Here is a 12868-nt window from a genome sequence, read left to right as displayed (position 1 = left end):
AAATTAAAAATAAATAAATTACCATACCGAGATATACATAATTTAAGGATTAATAATGAATCTGCAGAAAAAGTGTATCTGTCGTATATATGGTAACGGGTAATTCAGTTGGTCTTCGACAGCTTATATAGCTGTATTTCGTAAAATATTAAGTATGAAAAAGGAAAAAGGAAAATGTTCGTATAAGATAAAGCAACGATAAGATAAAACAAAGAGAAGTGAAATAAACATATCTCTATTTCATCTTCTACAGTTCTACTTTCTCCATAATACTGACAAGAAAAACCCTAGATTTTCTCACTTCTAAATATCTTAACAACATTTCTGTACTTGTGTGTTTTCACTATTTATATATGCGGAGTCAAATAATTTGAACCATTCCTGACAAAGCTCAATTCACTATATAAACCCTAATTTATCAATTGGGGTTTTGTTGAAAATTTACGACAAAAATTATGAGTTCTTTGAGTAGTACAACATGGTGTCCCAACTCTTCTCAGCTTCGATTAGCATTCAGCTGCAAAAACAAAAAACCATCAGCAGTTTTTGCAGGAATGCGTGTAGGGAAGCTGGATTATCGTGGGGTTCGTTTGGTTTTGATTAGTATGAATAATAGTAATGTGTCAATTGGTGGTGGTGGATTGGAAAAAAGAAGAAGTACAGGGGTAAATTCGGCTTCTTCTTCAGCTGATGGTTTCTCTGGTTGGTCTGGAGCTGATGCTGCTGAAAAATCCACTGACTCGCAGCGAAAGAAGTCCATCACAGGTATAATGTGCGACGCTAATTAGTTAGAACTTCAGGCTAATCGTGTTGGTACACTTACATTAAGTTCAGGTTTTTTAGTTTGTATTAGATATTTGTATGTCAGTAGAAAATGTAGAAAGAGACAAGAGTGGATTGCTCTAGTGGTGAGCGCCCTCCGCTTCCAACCAAGAGGTTGTGAGTTCGAGTCAGCCCAAGAGCAAGGTGGTGAGTTCTTGGAGGGAGGGAGCCGAGGGTCTATCGGAAACATCCTCTCTACCCTAGGGTAGAGGTAAGGTCTGCGTACAAACTATACTCCCCAGACCCCACTAGTGGGATTATACTGGGTTGTTGTAGTAGAAAATGTAGAAAGAGTGTAAGAGAAGTTATAATATGTTTTAAAGATAAAATATTGAGTATTGAAATGAAACAAGTTCGAATTTGCGGTATGGATATTGAGAATCCATATAGCTAACCGCAACTTACTTGGAGTTGATGCTTAGTTGCTGTAGCTGTTCGGGATAATCTATCATTTTTTAAGTGTGCCTGTAAAATTTGATGTAGCAGTCGCTTGATTGAGTTTGGTGGTTTACATGCTTCAAGTTGACTGTTAGGATGATGTATTGGCGCATTGGTTCTTAGACATCTGTAATACTCACGTCGAATGAAAGCAGTAATATCCATAAAACTAAATTCAGAATCATGACATATAGTGATTTTCAAATGGAATCTGATTAGTGTTCCAGTTACCTGGCGAAGATTGGGATGTAGGTGCTATGACTGCAGAATTCATAAAATGCTTTAAAGCAGCACGTTTTTGTCTTAGTTCTTTTGTGGACTGATAACACTTTTGACGTAGCTTATTTTCAGGGATTTTGGGGGCAGGAGCAGCTGGTATTATCCTTGTGTCTGGCCTTACCTTTGCTGCATTGTCAATAAGCAGACGGAGTTCAACAAGTGAGTTTAGTACTTTCCACTAACTGTGATGACCAAGTGATTTCTGTCAAAAGCTATTGGTGGAATGTTTTCTAAAGTAATGATGACTGGAAAACCTGATTGGACCTTCCAATCACCAGCCAAGTCTGGATCTTGCTTCCATTAATAAAACTATCTTGCATAAAAAAAACTGATTATATTTGTGAAACATCCGCATGTGTATGAGAAGTAACAATTTGAATAATTTTAAGAAGTCCTCAGTTTGACATCTATGCAATAAGAGGTTTCCTGCACGAAGTATGTGGTACCTGTCAGAGATGAAACTCACTCAAAGTCCCTCTTCGCTTTTGAAAGACCGATTTAGTCTGTGACTTTTGAGGAGGGTTTAAATGGTTACAGAGAAGCTTAATATTTGAGATATTGCCCAATAATTAATGGAGTAGACTAATCTGCTGAAGTGTATGTGTTTAATTATAACATGTGTGTTTAGATGGTTAATTATGCTTTTCATGACTTAAAAACATGCTCATCCCCTTCAGAGGTGGTATTTTCCTTTGAGAGCTTCTTGCTAGTTATGTTCATAATTTGCAAGTTCATGCGCACAGGAATTAAACAGCAGATGGAGCCGTTAACAGAACAACAAGAAATGTCAATCAATTCTGGCAATCATAATGACTCAGTTCAGGGGGAGATAGTTGTAGATGATAATGAAATCAAAGATAATAGCGGTGAAGAGTTCCAGGCAGGTATAAGCAAGGATCCATCTTTATATTCCGAAAATGAATGTAGAATTAGTGGGGACACTAATGATGGGCATCCATCAAATGATGGTATCATCATTGATGAGCCCCAAATTCAGCATGATTTGGATGATGGAAAAGCTAGTGATGATGCAGTAGTTGCTACTGAAGCCATATCTGAATCCCCTGATGGGACCTTCGCAACGTCAAGCTATGAAAGTGAGGAAGACAACTTTGGTGCTGGAAAACCAGAACCAACAACTGTACCAGAATGGAAGAACTATAATGATGACGAAGTAGCTACTGCATCAGTCCTAAATCCTGATTCAACATATGAAGTTGATAACCAGGTGGGAATATCTAGTTTGGAAGGATCAGGATATCCCGAGACTTCCTTGGATTCACCTCCTATTGAGCCTTCGAACCTCAACACTGCTGTTAATCTACAGTCAGAAGCACTTCTAGAACCCATGATTACGCACGAAGAGTATGTAGAGACTCAAAGCTCATTTACCACCACCAGAGTTGACCCGAGCAAAATGATGGAGGTTCCAAGTGATGGGGATAAGTCATCTTTTGAAGTGCATAAGTTAAACAGGGACAAAGTGCCTGATACAACTTTGGTTGCTACAACAGCTTATGACCATCTTGAAAATGAATTTAAGGATTTAAATGCGAGCAGATCATCTTTTAACTCAATGGATCCTGGTGATATCTTTACTTCTGCTGGTATTCCTGCTCCATCTACTATTTCTGCAGCTCTGCAAGCACTTCCAGGAAAGGTTTTGGTTCCTGCTTCCTTTGATCAAGTCCAAGGTCAGGTGCTCGCAGCATTACAAGCTTTGAAGGTATTAGATAATTACTTCATCGAGTTCAGTCTTTCCTGGAAAGAGTTTTCTGCGTCATGGTATATAATTTTATTGCGCTAGTTACTTTGCGTTGATATTTTTCACTTAGATAACTCAATTTCATAAGGAGGTAAGCCCTTCCCTTTCTTCATGGTACGTTTTTATTTGAGAGAAACTGATGAGAGATGTTAGACAAGTGTTATGTAAAACCAATGCTACATTGCCATAATACGGCATGTGATAAAAAGAAAACCGAGGTGATTTCTTCCCATCTATTGGCCGGTACATGTGCTGGTAGGAGGTAGTAGGTATCCGATGGAATAGTCGAGGTGCCCTTGGTGTGGACACCATGTTACCAAAAAATAAAATAAATAAATAAATAAATGAAGTGCAGCCTATGGGATTCAACTTCTCCCTGCATTGGCCTTCAAATCATCAAAAGCAGTATTGATGTACCCTCATCATGTTTTAAGATGAAAATTCAAGCACGTTTTAGTGAGAATATTGATTTGTCCTTTTCCCTGAGTTTCGATGTTTGTGGTTGGTCCTAAGGTTGGCCCCAGACTCATTTCTCAGAATCTCGGTCATAAAAAAAATTGATCCAGCCTTTTCTAGTTGAATAAAACTATCTATGGTACATAAGGTCAAGGGGAGAAGTGTTCAATCCTATGTTAGTTTGTAGTTGTGCCAATATGCGTTTTGCACCTGGTTTTGAATCTTTAAGTTGTAGGTTATTGAGTCTGATGTTCAACCTGGAGATCTTTGCACTCGGCGTGAATATGCTCGTTGGTTGGTCTCTGCTAGTAGTGCTCTATCAAGGTATAACCGTCTCTTATACTCTCCAACATGATCGGTGGTCTTGTTTTATATTTGAAACACTGAAAAGTCAAGTGACATACCCATTGAGGAAGCGAGGGTGCTTTTGATTACCACAGGACCACTGTCTCAAAGGTCTACCCCGCTATGTATATTGAGAATGTTACTGACCTTGCCTTCGATGATATTACACCTGCTGATCCAGACTTCCCTTCTATACAAGGTAGAGCTTCGGATCACCAATGTTTTCTTTTAAGTTATACTTTTGAGTTCAAATACTTAAACTTTGGAGCTGTGGCTTTGTGATTGTGAATCTTTTTAGGTTTGGCTGAAGCAGGGTTACTTTCCAGCAAGCTCTCAAGACGTGACATGCAGTCATCTTCGGATGATGACCAAAGTTCTGTCTTCTTCTGTCCCGAAAGGTATAATACTTGCTCACAAATGCAATGTTGGGCTTTGTTTAGGTGATCACTTTTCAAGTATCAATAGTTCAACGGTATTTTACTGGTGGAGACTGAGTTGATGAGTGTCTTAACTTTCCGTAGCCAGATCCTCTGCCTCTCTCATATACTAGGTCCCTTCACTGATGAATACAAAACTTATCTCTTTTGTTAGTTTGGGTTTATGGATGCTTATATATTTCTTACATCTTATATTCATTTAAGTTGCTGATCAATGTTCTCCTGATGTACTTGTGATGAAAGAATAATATTGTTCCTGATCTAATTACTATTAGCTTCATGGCATGCTAATGTATTTTGAGGCCAACTAACATTTCCTAGTCATTTCCTACTTGATGCATTAAAGTTCTGCATTGCAGTCCTTTATCACGTCAGGATCTTGTCAGCTGGAAGATGGCCATAGAGAAAAGACAGCTACCAATAGTTGACCAAAAGGTTGCATGCAAATTGAAGAATGATGGCTTCTATCTTGTTTATTGCACATTGCAAGTGACGATCTACTAATTTGCTACAATCTCTTTTCCTTGACAGTCCGTACAGAGAGTCTCTGGATTCATAGATGTCGACAAGATTCATCCAGATGCATGGCCTGCGCTGGTAGCTGACTTATCATCAGGTGAACAAGGAATAGTAGCCCTTGCATTTGGTGAGTCATATTAATCGTGTCTGATGTGGAATTATGTTATATGAGAAAAGGTATGATATGCTAACCTATCAAAACAGGGTACACAAGACTCTTCCAACCAGATAAACCTGTGACCAAAGCCCAAGCTGCTGTTGCCCTAGCAACTGGTGAAGCTTCTGACATCGTTGGCGAGGAACTTACACGCATTGAGGCCGAGTCAATGGCTGAAAAAGCTGTTGCTGCCCATAATGCTCTGGTAGCTGAAGTTGAAAAAGATGTGAATTCAAGTTTTGAGAAGGAACTCCTATTTGAAAGGGAAAAGATTGATGCAGTGGAGAAGTTGGCTGAGGAAGCGAGGAGAGAGTTGGAGAGTTTGAGAGCTCAACGGGAGGAAGAGAATTTAGCATTAATGAAGGAACGTGCTGCTGTTGATTCAGAGATGGAACTCTTTTCCAGATTAAGACGCGAGGTAGAGGAGCAATTACAGACTCTTCTGAGCAACAAATTAGAGATCTCATATGAAAAAGAGAGGATTGACAAGCTTAGGAAAGATTCAGAAATTGAAAACCAAGAGATAGCACGATTGCAGTATGAGCTGGAGGTCGAGAAAAAAGCATTATCCTTGGCTAGGTAAGAGATATATTATCTTGAATTTTCTTCTAGTGGGATCTTAATTACCTTGCTGATTCACCACATTCAAATGGCTCATCAAGGTGGATATCACCTGCTTGCTAATTAATGTCACTCCCACAGTTCACTTGTTGTGTATTATCACTGGCTGACGATCAGTTCCATAATGTATTGATATTTAAGTATTCTGGGGAAGTTGTGACATCATGTATCATGAGAGTTGGTACTAGTTGTACTTCGACTTAAGTTAAAAAAATCGTGGAAAGGAGCTAAGAAAATTCATCCCATTTTCTTTGATAATTTTGAAGCCTGTTCCTTGTCTGGGCTCCGCTGATTCTTGTTCGAACTCACTAGCTGATAATTGCCAATAAACACAGGAGTTACAATATCTCTTTGTCCCATTTTTAAGTTGTCACCTTTTCTGTCCTTGAAATTCCAGTGTTTTCCCTAAACCTTCTGCCTTGACCTATGGATTGCTTTAGTATCATAAGAAAGTTACATTTTCTAACAACTAGGTTTTATGTGAAACTACCGGCACTCAAATATCTCATTGTATGTACTATAGGTAACTTTTGGTTCCAGCATCTTTGATATTGTCACTTGTCAGTGATTGTTGGTCTGTTGCTCCACTCACGCAGTCACTCCCAATCTAAGTTGCTTGGACACGGTGCGGGTGTCCGACACGGGTGCGGATCTAGAGGTCGGATCCTTCGAGATATAAATTCTAAGATTCGGGGATATGGATCCTAGTACGGATACGGGTGCGGGGATCCGGCTAAAAATAATTCAAAAAATAGAAGTATAAAAATATCTGTAAATTATGAGAAATTTTGTGGAATACTTACGTATAACTTGTAAAATGTGGATTTCTTTTTTGTTCTCAAGTTGTAGATAAATAAAGGATTGATTTCCTAGGTAAGGTATGCTATTTTCTTTAAATTTACCCTAGTTTTGGTTCTGATTTCGGGAATCAAATTGTATCTCGTCTCGAATTTTTTCGTCCATCATGGTCAAAGTACCCAAAATTGTTTGACCATATCCGGTACGAATCCCATACCCACAACCATACTAGTGTTGTGTCGACACGGGTGCGGCACCTAAACTGCCATGTCGGAGCAACTTAGCTCCCAATTGTAAAATACCTAATGTTAAGCAACTTCGTCTGAACATGTTGAAACATTTAGCACATCATATTTTATAAATAGTTTCTCACTAGTGTTCAAAAACTTTTCTTTTCCCCTTTGTTCTTTGTTTGCATCTACAGTTGATTAATTACTTCTTCGAATCTTGCAACTAGAACTTGGGCGGAAGATGAGGCTAAAAAAGCCAGACAGCAAGCAAAAGCCCTGGAAGAGGCTAGAGACCGCTGGCAGAAGCAAGGCATCAAGGTGGTAGTTGACAATGACCTGCAAGAAGAAGCCAATGCTGGAGTTACTTGGGTGAATGCTGGAAATCAGTCTGTTGAGTCGACTGTTAATAGAGCTGAGACATTGGTGGACAAGCTCAAAGAAATGGCTGATACAGTGAGAGGGAAATCAAGAGAGACAATCCATATGATTATTGGAAAAATAATGTTGCTGATCGCTACGCTTAAGGAGTGGGCACTAAAGGCAGGCAGGCAAATAGCGGAGTTCAAGGATGCTGCCATGTCAAAGATGGGCAGCTCAGTACAAGGAGTGCAGCATACCTCCGCTGAAATAGGATCAGCTTTCAAGGATGGTGTTAAGCGCTTTGCCGGTGATTGCAGGGAGGGAGTTGAGAAGATCTCACAGAAATTCAAGACATGAAAAGTGTGATGTATTAAACGCTCTTATATCACTTTTGCTTTTTTGGTCAATAAATTCTCTGATTTAAGCAGTCAATTTTGCCCCATATAAGCTGGTGGGTATAGCCCATCCACCAGAAGAGAGGAATAATAAGAGAAAACTCTGCGAGGGATATATGTCTTCCATTAGCACATTGATAATTTTAGCTTCTTAATTGTACTATATACATGTTTGTACTAGTACTGATTTTTTTTCCGCTAATGTAATATCACTGCAAACTGATCTAGTCAGGTTGCATCGTCCCCTCACAAAAAATGACTAAAGAAGACGTGACAACCCCCTCCAACCAGCTACCCCGACCCCAAAACCAGATACTAGTGTGTTATATCCTTTCAAAATGTCCTCCTAACAAAGTGTAAAGACCCTTCATATCAGAAACAACAAAAAAAGATACTTTTCCTTATTTGAGAATGGCTTACTCCTGATTGGGAGGTGGACGAATTCAATATGTTGATCGAAATACTCTACTAACAAAACAGCGTACTCACTGGTCAGGGCTGTTGGAGGTGGAGAGCAAGAAGTGAATAGTGATGGTGCATTTCCAGTAAAATCAACCTACCATAAGCTTTTAGTGAAGTCAAGTTTTCTGCATGTTAGTTTGGATTACTTCTTCTCTTGGTTGGCAGCAAGGGAGCGACTCTGACAGCAAAGAACATGAGGAAGAAGAGGATTACGTATGTTAGGTGGTGTTTTATGTGTAGATATTCAAGAGAAGACGTGAATCACCTCTTATTACATTGATAGACGGGTTGGGTTTGTATTAAACTGGTTTTAGCATGCAGAGAAGAATGTCGAGATCAGTGAAGAATATATGAGCTGCTAGCAGATGGAAGAGAAGACGCTGGACATGGGACACTCCCCCGCTAGCCAACATATTTGAGGAGTTGGAAGACAATTTTATACATTTGTAAAATTGCCTCTTATTCTTTGTTTTTGGTGCACCCTTGGAGTCTTAGTGCACTCATGAATTTCTTTAGAAGATAGGGAACCACATTACCTTCTAAGTTTACAGAAATTTAATAAAATTATTACCCCTCCAAGATATGGACGACTTGGACTAACAGAAACACTATGTACTAAACAATATTGTGCTTCACCTCGAAACTTCCAACAATATTGCCCACCCATACAAATTGAAAATATTAAACAAGCCAAACTACTTGGGGCTTTTGAAAACTACTGAAAAAAACTGAGAACTTTTACACTAAAGGTGATTTATCTGAACCATTAGTTGGATTTGAAAACTACTAAAAAAAACTGAGAACTTTTACACTAAAGGTGATTTATCTGAACCATTAGTCGGACAACGTTGCACTTTGACAATATGTTACAATTAGAATAAGACTCGTAAAATTCAGACTTCTAGTATGACTTAAAGACCCAAAATTCAATTCTGTGATACTCCTTTTGGTATGATTAATTTTCAGAGCTAACTTTAGATTGCACACTGAATAGATTCCTACTCGAGCAGAGACAATGAAACGATTAGTGTGGAATAGTTCTAGGGGATAAACCATAGGTCCTCGTAATATAGGAAGATCCGAGGTCAGCTTACTATGGAACGGGGTATATTACAAGGCAAGGAGTAATATGATTTTCCCGAAAATATAAAATAGTACTAGTGCTAGACTAAAAATAACTTAAGATGTAGACTTGAAAGTTGAGCAAAATGTCATAATAATCTTGATGAAAATTCAAAACCATAGATCTGATAACAAGTTTTCTTTCTAGAAAACAGAGAATTACATAGCTAAATAAAAAAGATCATGTATATCTAATGAACTCAGTTCCTCAATCATCAAAACAAGGATCAAGTCTTCACTTCTTCTTCTCAGCACCTCCGGTGGCCCTGCAAAAGGCAAAGAACATAATGAAATATTAGTCAAGGATTTTGCATATTCTTCTTCTGAGATAGTAAAAACAATATGACAGACTATGCTAGGAACCGAATGATCACAAGACATTACCTCATCTTACGGAGAACGCTTGACATCTCCTCTCTCTTCTTCTTTGCCCTCTTGTGAGTACCCAACTTCCTCTTGGCTACCTTCAAGGCACGTTTGTCCTTTCCAACCTTGAGAAGCTCAGTAATCCTCTTCTCATATGGCGCAAATCCAGCAACTTCTCTGATGAGGCTCCTGACAAAGAGGACTCTTTTGCTTGTTTTCTAAATTAACATCAAACACCAATTGAGTCACAATTTTTAAGTTGAAAAAAATACAATGTAAGCTAAAGCATGGTGGGCTCCATCCAAAACTGGAGACTTCATTTAGACTGAATGTATTCATCCTTTCACAACTATAACTGAAACATTTTCTTGCTTTCTTCTTTCTTTGGAAAAGATAAGAAAAAAGAATTACAGAAAGAGCCTACCCAAATAATACAATGTTGCTTTAGACAACGGTTGTTCTCAATTGTTAATTGAGCACTATTAGCCACTATAAACTCATTTTAATCTTAAGGTGACATACTTCTATCAATAGAAAGATGCATAACTTTAGGCACATTCTAGTAAAATGACAATTTTTGGTCTGTCCTAGAGTACTCTTCCTTTAGTCATCATTATTTTCAACACCCTAAACTCCTTAGAAAATAGATATCAACCATTAGCTCTCAACATTCTCTGCATACACATATTTAGGCCCATTCTAATCAAAATGACAATAATTTCTGTGTCCAAGAATGTGCTCCACTATAACACAACACAGCTTTTTAACTCCTTAAACTCCTCAGGAGTGATTTGAATACAGGAAAAAACAAAACTTTTAGGTATTAATATACACCTTTTATCTGTGCTACAAGTAAAATCAATGGTCACAAATAAAAATAAAACCAGAAGTACAGTCTAATGCACACTGCACTCCACTTGCAGAAAGTGTTTATACTGTTATACAGTAGCTGACACTAGTTCATATTTATTATTCAAATACAATAAACCTAACACAAAAGGGGCACTAGATGTTCAAATTTAAACATTACAAGCCCAAGATAGCAAAAGTGGAACTAAAGCGAGTTCAACTAAACTCACTACTTTCATCGCAAACTATGTAGACATACGCCAAAAAAAATTAAAATGTGTATATAAATATATTAAAATCAAACTCATTCAAATCGTTATGACTCTAAATTACGAATCCGACTGGGCAAACTAGTACAGATAGAATTGTAATCAACAAGCTATATGCTCAAAAAAGAAAAGAATGAACATTACCCCTTTTCTGTCAGAAGGGCGAGGAGCTAACTCCTTCTTGGTGACAACATGGCCTTTGTTCAGACCCACAGCTAAACCTGAATTCGGCGGCGCCATTCCAAAAGCTTACCTTCGATTTGCTCGATCTGAGAGTCTCAGGCGGGTGATAAGCTGAGATTAGGGTTTTGGGTATTTTATATACCAGGACCGCGATTAAGAGGGTAAAATGGTAGTTTTGACGGCTTCTTGAGGACTTAGGGTTTGGGCCGTTTGGGCTTCGACCTTTATTGTGCTATGTTCGTCACTCCTGCAATACAATTAAAACCCAATAAGCTAAAGGGCCATTTTGGGAAAAAAATCAGAAATAGCCAGATTTACAACTAATAATTGAAAAATAGTCATATTTTCAAAAATAATCAAAATTCAGCTATTTTTTCATATAAAAATAAAATGTGAACAAAAACACCTTTAAAAATACAGAAATATTCCAGCATAATATGCTGGAGTTTTAATTTTTTACGTATTAGATTCTAGTTCCAGCATAATGTGCTAAAATTTCATAATGTGTTGAAGTTCCAACATAATATGCGAAAAGTTTATACGTATGAGCTCCAATCCAGCATATTATGCTGGAACTTTCCGTGTTTCAGCAAATCAGTAGCTATTTTTTCAATGACTTTGCTAACGCTAGTTATTTTTTAATTATCGGTCCAAAAATTGGCTAGTCCGTGCTATTTTCACGCCATTTTCTGCGCGACAAGAAAATTTTAAAAATATCATCTATTGTAAATATTGAAGCTAGTAAATGTTCAAAATTCCAATATAACAAAAAGAAAAGCTATCAATTCTAGATGGTAAATGATCTTATAAATATCAGTAGGACCAAGCTAATTTTCAATTTCATACATTAACTTGTGTAATGATCGGTATTTTTTTTTTAAAAAGAAAAAATTAAAACACTATCTAATATTTTGAGCTTTTATTTCTATATTACAATTAAGGTGTGAACGACTAATCTATATCTATCTATACTATATTAAAAGTACGAAGGCCTTTAGTGAAATGCCATTCGCCTTTTTTACCCTTTAAAAATATATTTTACACTGGACAAAATAGTAATTTAAGTTATTTTCCTAAAATTTTGGACTTTAAAGTTAGCTAAAATTTTGGTAATCAAATCTTTCCTTATTTAAATTATGTAAAAATCCTAATAGTTAGAAATTTAAACTCAAATCGAAGTTTACTTATATAGACTACTAACGAAAACTAGGATGACAAAGAGAAAAAGCATTACGCGTTGGAACAAGTACAATCTTATTCTACAATTGCTGTAAAAATTAAAAATTATACATATGCAACCATTGTTACGGTAATTACTTTAATGCTTATTAGTGAAAACTTTATGGAATGCTAGATACCAAAAGAAGGATTCAATTAACAAATTCGTATGGATGCTATAATAAAATGTCGTATCATTATATATTTTTTGGGTCAAATATTATAATTATATGGGAATTACTTACCAATATTTAGGCATTTTATCTTAGCCAATAGCTTCTTAATCCTTGCATATTAAAATTATTTAACATAATTATAATATATTTTATATTAATTATTTTAATATTTAGGATCTAAAAATTAACTAAGTATTTTTTTATTTGAACTATGTAGAAATAGTTATTCAGTACTTTAAATAAATTAAATTTTAGTTGCCTTATATAATTATTTTCTTATTTGAACGATGTAACATAATTATGATTTCTTTTAAGCTATAATTAAATATTTAAAACTTGGAATCAACAAAAAAATAAATTAGTTAATGTTAAAACCAAATAATTAAGTATAAAAATCCAATTCAATTATTTATCAAATTTATCATTGTCACGCCCCAAACTCGGGGAGCGCGACCGGCGCTCAACCGAGAGAACCCGGCAGAGCAAGCCTGTTAGATTTCCTTCTACCCAAACTCATCCATGAATAAATAGGAGATGTACTCCATTAATCAATCACTGAAAAGATTTTATTAACAACTTCCTTTTCATTCCCATTAGCAGC

The 12868-nt window shown here is 36.8% G+C and overlaps 2 protein-coding genes across 2 annotated transcripts; one reads left to right on the top strand and one right to left on the bottom strand.

Annotated features, from left to right (window-relative positions):
* The first annotated feature begins 153 nt into the window (after positions 1-153).
* Positions 154-7659, top strand: LOC107766766 (uncharacterized). The gene is made up of 10 exons (XM_016585610.2): positions 154-765; positions 1612-1698; positions 2283-3265; positions 3996-4084; positions 4201-4304; positions 4404-4503; positions 4902-4977; positions 5074-5188; positions 5266-5797; positions 7095-7659. Exons 1-10 carry the CDS (start codon positions 456-458, stop codon positions 7582-7584), a joined length of 2886 nt encoding a protein of 961 aa, XP_016441096.1. The 5' UTR covers positions 154-455; the 3' UTR covers positions 7585-7659.
* Positions 7660-9283: 1624 nt separating this feature from the next.
* LOC107766767 (large ribosomal subunit protein eL36z) lies at positions 9284-11019 on the bottom strand. The gene is made up of 3 exons (XM_016585612.2): positions 10835-11019; positions 9591-9790; positions 9284-9472 (listed from the first exon to the last, which is right to left on the bottom strand). The coding sequence occupies exons 1-3, from the start codon at positions 10928-10930 to the stop codon at positions 9442-9444; spliced, it is 327 nt and encodes a 108-aa protein (XP_016441098.1). The 5' UTR covers positions 10931-11019; the 3' UTR covers positions 9284-9441.
* Between the last annotated feature and the right edge of the window lie 1849 nt (positions 11020-12868).

The sequence above is a fragment of the Nicotiana tabacum genome, chromosome 4 (genome assembly GCF_000715075.1).
Source record: "Nicotiana tabacum cultivar K326 chromosome 4, ASM71507v2, whole genome shotgun sequence".
In the NCBI taxonomy this organism is placed as follows: Eukaryota; Viridiplantae; Streptophyta; class Magnoliopsida; order Solanales; family Solanaceae; genus Nicotiana; species Nicotiana tabacum.
Note: the sequence above shows the minus strand (reverse complement) of the source record. Positions and strands in the feature narration are given on the sequence as shown.

Bases quoted from the DNA above. Each gene is read 5' to 3' on its own strand.
- LOC107766767 (XM_016585612.2), bottom strand. From the start codon at position 10,930: ATGGCGCCGCCGAATTCAGGTTTAGCTGTGGGTCTGAACAAAGGCCAT. The intron at 9,791-10,834 runs GTAATGTTCATT...ATGTTAATTTAG, and splicing joins GCCCTTCTGACAGAAAAGGG to AAAACAAGCAAAAGAGTCCT. The intron at 9,473-9,590 runs GTAATGTCTTGT...TGCCTTTTGCAG, and splicing joins AGCGTTCTCCGTAAGATGAG to GGCCACCGGAGGTGCTGAGA.
- LOC107766766 (XM_016585610.2), top strand. From the start codon at position 456: ATGAGTTCTTTGAGTAGTACAACATGGTGTCCCAACTCTTCTCAGCTT. The intron at 3,266-3,995 runs GTATTAGATAAT...TTTAAGTTGTAG, and splicing joins CAGCATTACAAGCTTTGAAG to GTTATTGAGTCTGATGTTCA. The intron at 5,189-5,265 runs GTGAGTCATATT...CTATCAAAACAG, and splicing joins AATAGTAGCCCTTGCATTTG to GGTACACAAGACTCTTCCAA.